This window comes from Panthera uncia (genome assembly GCF_023721935.1).
Source record: "Panthera uncia isolate 11264 chromosome D3 unlocalized genomic scaffold, Puncia_PCG_1.0 HiC_scaffold_8, whole genome shotgun sequence".
Taxonomy (NCBI): Eukaryota; Metazoa; Chordata; class Mammalia; order Carnivora; family Felidae; genus Panthera; species Panthera uncia.
The window spans coordinates 76,881,119-76,889,383 of NW_026057586.1; the positions used below are offsets into that span (position 1 = coordinate 76,881,119).

Here is an 8,265-nt window from a genome sequence, read left to right on the forward strand (position 1 = left end):
ATTCATTCTCTCATTCATTCTCTCTCTCTCTCTCTCTCTCCCACTCTGTTCTTTCCTTCCTCCCTCTCTCTCCCCCCCCTCCCCTGCTCATTCTCTCTCTTGCTTGCTCTCAAAATAAATAAATAAACTTAAAAAGAAGTGCAGTTTGGGCAAAGCAAATGGATGGATGACTTAGACTTAAGGATTGTGTGGATAAGCTGTGCAAACTTTATCTCCACAGTAGCTCAAAGTATCTCAGTAATGATTAGCGACCTCCTACTCTTTAGTTCATGGCCCATCCAGGGCAGGTACTTACTAAAATGTTCAGCTCGTGTGATGTAATAAATGTAGCCAAAAGCATCAAATTCATATGTGTGTATGAAAGAGAGGTAAATGGTATCAAATTACACTGATATTTAACTCTTTCAAATATCTTGGCTTAGTTCTCTTCTGCAAATGCTATTGTAACACAGAGACTGTGTTAAAAATTTACATTAAAAAAAAACTTTATTCTTATATCATCCTTGATCTCCGAATAGAAATTGCTTATTAGCTGCTTTCACAAATAATGAAAACCTGTAGTTAGAAGAGGTAATTATAGAAGCTCTGTGGAGAGGAGAATAATACAACCTAAAACACTCCAGGCATTTAACATGTCAGAAAGGACTGGTAAATTTGGGCCTGGCCAGTTGGAATCAGTGGTGGCTTTGACTTGCAACTGACACATCAATTAACAATTCATTACGATGACTATTAGTCTTCTTTTTATTTTATTTTAAGCAGTTCATTTGTTTGTTTTTGTACTTGGGTTTCCTGTTATCCAATTACTTACTGCAGTTCTATAGGGAATATATATACCGTATATTTAGGTGAATGTGTTCCTAAATTGTCATTTGAGAGTACAAGATACTAAGAAGAATGAAACTCATTACTGCTTCTAAATTTTTCTTTCCTTCCTCAGTTCATAAGAAACCACTTCAAGAAGTGGAAATCGCTGCCATTACTCATGGTGCCTTGCAGGGGCTGGCCTACCTGCATTCTCATGCACTGATTCATAGGTAAGATTGGAGACCAGTTACAGGACTGCCTATTCAGGGAATCTTGAAAATGAGCGCATGCTCTACTTTGTAGGGTGTCTGTGGGTTTATAGGAAGCAAAGAGATTGCTGCTGCTTCTGGATGTGAGAAGTTGCCAGAATTTAGCTTCTATCTCTGGGTCTCTCCCAGGTTTACCCAAAGACTTGCCTCACCTCTGTTCTATAATTAACTGTTCTCCAGGCAGGATGTTGGGGGAAAATTTGAGGAAGGGCACAGCAATTGTTTGATACTATGCCAAGAAAAAAAATTAGCCTTCCTTGCATATATTTATTTCCTACCTGAGTTTGTTTCCCTCCTTCCTTCCTCCCTTCCTCCCTTCCTTTATTTATATTTTAAGAGAGAGTGGGGGAGGGGCAGAGAAGAGGGGGGAGAGAGAGAGAGAGAGAGAGAGAGAGAGAATATGAATCCTAAGCAGCCTCTTCACTCCCAGTGCCCCAGGGCAGGACTCAAACTCACAAACTGTAAGATCATGACCTGAGCCAAAACCAAGACTCAGACGATTAACCTAATGAGCCACCCAGGGGCCCTTCCTTCTCCTTTTCCTATTGCAAATTAACAAGTCAATCTTAAATAATTATGTGCTGTTTCATCACTTTAAAATATTGTGGATTTCGATACTCCATATAGATATGTAGGAAGATATTATAGTCTTTACCTTGGCAGAAACTGTAACTCTGAGAGATTTAAATAACTGCCCATAGTTTCACAGGTTTTATACAATAAAGATTGAAGCTCAGATTTCCTAACTCTTAATCCAAGGCTTTCCTCTACCTTGTATTTTCTCTACCACAACCCCACTGTCCTCCCTCCATTGTACTTCCTGCCACTAACTTCTCCTAACTAAAGATGTTGTTCTTAATCTTTCCTTCTCTCAGTAAAGAATTTCTAGTACAGTTACTTTAATGAAAAGTGGAAGAAGTAGTGGAATATGAGGTAGGTGTAAAGAATCTCAGATGGCTCAAAAGCAAAAGAAAACACTTTGCCATTTACTAGGAAGAAATGAGACTATTACATCATAGGTTCCCCTTTTGCCTGTTTTAATCACCCTAGAGTAGCCGTTACCAGTTACTGGTACCACAAAAGCAGAACTTCCTCAACATAGGCAGACCAAAATCCCTGCTATGAAGTTGGCTTATTTTTAGAAGCAAAGAATGAGCTTAACCACACCTAAAAAATATTGGTGAAATAGATTTAGCCATCACATCCATGGATTTGACCAAAAAAAATGTTTTTAATATATATCTTTGGTACCAAAATGTCATTACCGAATGCCAACTTGTCTATATGTGATTTTGCCGGTTCCCATTTAAAGCCATGGTTCATTTTTTTTTTTTTTTGTGCCTGTGTTATCAAAATCTGCACATTAATTTAATGTCTTATTTTATATTATACTTTTTCTTCTTTAATATATAAAAGAAGTTGAAAAAACAAAAAAGCCCTTTAAAATATGCTTCCTGTTTAAATACCATGTCTCAGATTTTTTTATTATTTTGATTTAAAGACAAGTCAGGAGCACCTGTGTGGTCCAGTCGGTTAAGAGCCTCCAACGTCGGCTCAGGTCATGATCTTATAGTTCTTGAGTTCGAGCCCTGTGTCAGGCTCTGTGCTGACAGCGTAGAGCCTGGAGCCTGCTTCAGATTCTGTGTCTCCCTCTCTCTCTGCCCCTCCCCTCATGCTCTGTCTCTATCTCTCAAAAATAAATAAACTTTAAAAGACAAGTCAGTGTTCTAACTGAAAGTAATAGAGAAAAGATATTTTTCTGCTGTTAGAGAAATAATGTTTTTTTAGTTTTCTCTGCCAACGTCTAATGTCATCGTGAGTAAAGAAACTGAATTTTCGAGAGAAGATTTTTGGAGACATTGTTTTCAAACATTTGAACCTTATCATTTTCACCTTGACATAAGTTTTCCTCATTCTCTCTGCTTTGTCTTTCCACGGCCCATTGATTTATAACTCTTGGTTCCTAATAGTCATTACACCTCATGCTTTTTTTTGGAAGAGAATAGAGAGTACATCCACATGTTTTCATTCTAAATTATCATCCTAAACAATGAATTTTTTAAATCATATTTCAAAAGCTTTTTGCTGCGTAAAATATCTAATAGATTTAGTAATAACCACTTGCGATTCTTTGTCATAATACAATAGAAATGCAATTTCCTAATCCCTAATCCTTGTTTGTTTTGATCTTTCAGGGTCTTCTTTTTACTGTACAGTGTTATTTTTAAAATAACACCTTCTATATAACATGTACCCTCAAATGCCTTAGAGTTGCAGTTACAATTAAGGCAGAGAGAAAGGGTCACAGGCAAGAAAGAAAAGGTATGTGTGTAGTTGAGGTTTATTGGTAGGTAGATTAAAGAGTTATTGAAGGTTTGTTTAGACTCTAAAAACCTTATGTAATTTGGAAAAAAAAAAAAAAAAAAAGGCAGTTACAAATGGTGCCAATTTTCCCAGCATAAGGAATACCGTTGACGACTGGATCAGCATCTGAGAATATGCTTTTTTGAGTGTAGTAATTGAATGGATTTCCTTGTCTGCCATGTCTGCCTTTTCTCTTTGCATTCCCTCCCTCTAAAGAAAGCTCTACCTTTTAGTAATTACTATGACCTACCTGTAAGTATACCCAGGAATCTGGGCCCCCTTATAACATGCAATAATTACTAAATCCCCTTCTGGCAATCTGAGCAAGCTTTTTTTAAATAAACTTTTTGTCTTGTTAATTGCATGCTCTGATGTATTCCATAATCAGAGTTGAAAAGTAATTTTCTAACCCTCTTATTTTTTCCTATAGGGATATTAAAGCTGGAAATATTCTTCTAACAGAGCCAGGTCAGGTGAAACTAGCTGATTTTGGATCTGCCTCAATGGCCTCTCCTGCCAACTCCTTTGTGGGCACACCTTACTGGTATGTAGAATTTTAAAACTAGAATTTTAAAACGTGCATACATGAACAAGATGGACTCATAGCACTGGTTTGTTTTGGTTTGGTTTTTTGACAATGTCTCACCATGTGCCCCAAATAAGATTTCATTAAAGAAGGATAGAAAACTCACTAGCAAAAAAAGAAACACTCTTAGTATAAAATTTCCAGTGACTTTAACTTGTTCAAATAAGGTTGATGTCACTGGGTGTAAACCGAGCAGGATTATCAACTCATTGACCAAGCTCAGGTTTTAGATTTCATTTAAGTTTCTTTTGAACTTTTCTCTTGAGGCAGAATGTCTAGACAAGGATAAGGTATTCTCTTTAACCTCTAACTAGCCAATAAGTAGAAATATTACTTTCTAATGAAAGAAATCCAGGTTCTTGTTTTTGTTTTGTTTTAAATTAATTTATTTAAATTCAAGTTAGCTAACATATGGTGTAGTATCGGTTTCAGGAGTAGAACCCAGTGATTCATCCCAGCAAGTGCCCTCCTTAATGCCCATCATATTTAGCCCATCCCCCCACTCTCCTCCCCTCCAGCAACCCTCAGTTTGTTCTCTGTATTTAAGAATCTGTTATGATTTGTCTCTCTCTCTCTTTTTATCTTATTTTTCCTTCTCTTCCCCGATGTTGATCTGTTTTGTTTCTTAAATTCCACATGAGTGAAGTCATGTGATATTTGTCTTTCCCTGACTGACTTATTTCGCTTGGCCTAATACCCTGTAGTTCCATCCATGTTGCTGCAGATGGCAAGATTTCATTCTTTTTAATCCCCAAGTAATATTCCATTGTGTATATATATATATATATATATACACCATATCTTCTTTATCCATTCATGGACATTTGGGCTCTTTCCATAATTTGGCCGTTGATAGTGCTGGTATAAACACTGGGGTGCATGTACCCCTTTGAATCAGCATTTTTGTATCCTTTGGATAAATACCTAATAGTGCGGTTGCTGGGTCATAGGGTAGTTCTATTTTTAGTTTTTTGAGGAGCCTCCATACTGTGTTGCAGAGTGGCTGCACCAGTTTGCATTCCCACCAACAGTGCCAAAGTGTTCCCCTTTCTCTGCATCCTCACCAACATCTGTTATTTCCTGAGGTGTTAACGTTAGCCATTCTGACAGATGTGAGGTGGTATCTCATTGTAGGTTTGATCTGATGATGAATGATGTTGATGATGAGTGATGTTGAGCATCTTTTCATGGTGTCTGTTAGCCATCTATTAGCCAAAGAAAGGTCTTTGGAAAGAAGACATGTCTTCTGCCCATTTCTATCCAACATCTCTAAAGAACTTTGTTAAGTTTCCTGAAACTTTACCTAACTTGTCATTCTGACTTAAAATTTCACCCCTATCTATTCAAGATTCCTTTTCTTCCTTACACAGATACATTGGAATTTCATTGTACCTTGGAGAATGACTTATATCCCTGGATAATTACTTACCTACTAAAAAAAGTTAGCTACTATTTGAATTTTTTTTCTGTCAATGATCATCAAGTAGCATTTACTAAGCAGCCACTTACACTAACAGAAAACAAAGCATATTAAACTGATAAGGCCCCTCCCCTCCTATGAAAATCCATTATGGACAAACAGTATCCATTACCATAGCCTGTTTGTTTATTTTCTACATTGTAGTATCTTTGAAATAGCTGATTATATTGTTTTAAATAGCTCCATAAGTATTTTTCCTGTTGTCTATAGTTATTTCTTTTAGTGTTTCATACATATTAATCCTTTACAAATCTTTCTGAGGTAGCTACTAGAATTCTCTCCACATTACAGATGGAAAAAGTGATATACAGGAAGGTTATGTAATTTTGCTGAGATAAAATGATAGTTAATGGTGGAACCAGGATTTTTTAAAAATAATGTGTTTCACGTAAATCATTGAGGATATTGGCTATATTTTGAACAGCATTTTTCCCAATGATTTGTGTAAGGAAATAATATCCTTATCAGATAAAACTTTAGAATATGCTCAAACAGCTGTTTCACTTTATTAGACGAATTTTGTTTTTAATTTGCAATATGAATTTTGCACATTGCAATTGGCAGGATGGCTCCAGAGGTGATCTTAGCTATGGACGAAGGACAGTATGATGGGAAAGTTGATATTTGGTCACTTGGAATCACCTGTATTGAATTGGGTGAGTAAAAGAGTTGTTTGTATTATACTTTTGAGAAACACTCCTGATTATGATTATGAATTCATTCATCCATCTATGTATAATTTAATAGGCTACTGTTATATGTGGGCCAGGCACTGTGAATTGTTATATTTTTTCCTATGCTTTTGTATAACATCAGAAGATTGCTTTCTCTCTCTGCTACATTTTATTACTAACTTAAAAGAGTTTGAGGGATGCCTGGGTGGCTCAGTTGGTTAACCAACTTTGGTTCAGGTCATGATCTTGCGGTTCATGAATTCGAGTCCTGGCTCTGTGCTGACAGCTCAGAGCTTGGAGCCTGCTTTGAATTCTGTGTCTCCCTCTCTTTCTGCCCCTCTCGCACTCATGCTCTGTCTCTCTTTCAAAGATAAACCTCAAAAAATTTTAATTAAAAAATAAATACATAAATAAATAAACAAATAAATAAAAGAGTTTGAGCATACATAGCAAGTAACAAATGTGGGAATATACAATAGTAATAAGTGTTAATATTTGAAAAATATCCATTCTCCATATCATGAATGATAATTTATGTCCTCCTTCCCAGTAGTAATTTACAGTCCAACTTGTAAAGAGGAAATCTGAAAAAGTAATAGCAGGCTTATCAAAGATCTGACTATAAAATCTATATTTGACCCATTTAAAGAGCAACCTCAGAGACTTCATGTTAGATAGAAGTTAGAAACTCAGATGCCCTCGGCTTTAAAGTCGTTCCCCAAACATTGTTGCATTTATCCATTTATCTAAAATTGTCTAACATGCCACAGATTCTTATTTTTCTGATTGTGTATTTTGAACTTTAGTGTATCTTAAAGTCACCCTTATCCAAAGGTATACTGGCAAATTTATTTATTTATTTTTTATTTTTTTTATTGTATGAAATTTATTGTGACATTAGTTTCCATACAACACCCAGTGCTCATCCCAAAAGATGCCCTCTTCAATGCCCATCACCTACCCTTCCCTCCCTCCCATCCCCCATCAACCCTCAAGTTTGTTCTCAGTTTTTAAGTGTCTCTTATGCTTTGGCTCTCTCTCTCCCACTCTAACCTCTTTTTTTTCTTTTTTTTTCCTTCCCCTCCCCCATGGGTTTCTGTTAAGTTTCTCAGGATCCACATAAGAGTGAAAACATACCGTATCTGTCTTTCTCTGTATGGCTTATTTCACTTAGCATCACATTCTCCAGTTCCATCCACGTTGCTACAAAGGGCCATATTTCATTCTTTCTCATTGCCACGTAGTACTCCATTGTGTATATAAACCACAGTTTCGTTATCCATTCATCAGTTGATGGACATTTAGGCTTTTTCCACAATTTGGCTATTGTTGAGAGTGCTGCTATAAACATTGGGGTACAAGTGCCCCTATGCATCAGTACTCCTGTATCCCTTGGGTAAATTCCTAGCAGTGCTACTGCTGGGTCATAGGGTAGGTCTATTTTTAATCTTTTGAGGAACCTCCACACTGTTTTCCAGAGTGGCTGCACCAGTTTGCATTCCCACCAACAGTGCAAGAGGGTTCCCGTTTCTCCACATCCTCTCCAGCATCTGTAGTATCCTGATTTGTTCATTTTGGCCACTCGGACTGGCGTGAGGTGATATCTGAGTGTGGTTTTAATTTGTATTTCCCTGATGAGGAGTGACATTGAGCATCTTTTCATGTGCCTGTTGGCCATCCGGATGTCTTCTTTAGAGAAGTGTCTATTCATGTTTTCCGCCCATTTCTTCACTGGATTATGTGTTTTTCGGGTGTGGAGTTGGGTGAGCTCTTTATAGATTTTGGATACTAGCCCTTTGTCTGATATATCATTTGCAAATATCTTTTCCCATTCCGTTGGTTGCCTTTTAGTTTTGTTGATTGTTTCCTTTGCTGTGCAAAAGTTTTTTATCTTCATGAGGTCCCAATAATTCATTTTTGCTTTTAATTCCCTTGCCTTTGGGGATGTGTCAAGTAAGAAATTGCTGTGGCTGAGGTCAGAGAAGTCTCTTCCTGTTTTCTCCTCTAGGGTTTTGATGGTTTCCTGTCTCACATTCAAGTCCTTTAACCATTTTGAGCTAATTTTTGTGAATGGTGTAAGAAAGT

General features: G+C 36.9%; 1 protein-coding gene across 3 annotated transcripts in view; it reads left to right on the forward strand.

Moving 5' to 3' along the window:
• TAOK3 (TAO kinase 3) overlaps positions 1 to 8,265 on the forward strand; it is a 186,541-nt gene that overhangs the window by 106,231 nt on the left and 72,045 nt on the right. For all 3 annotated transcript variants that reach the window (XM_049619876.1, XM_049619878.1, XM_049619877.1), the window contains exons 7-9: positions 941 to 1,037; positions 3,871 to 3,984; positions 6,071 to 6,162. In XM_049619876.1, coding sequence (XP_049475833.1) covers positions 941 to 1,037; positions 3,871 to 3,984; positions 6,071 to 6,162 — 303 coding nt within the window. The remainder of the gene's footprint in view (positions 1 to 940; positions 1,038 to 3,870; positions 3,985 to 6,070; positions 6,163 to 8,265) is intronic.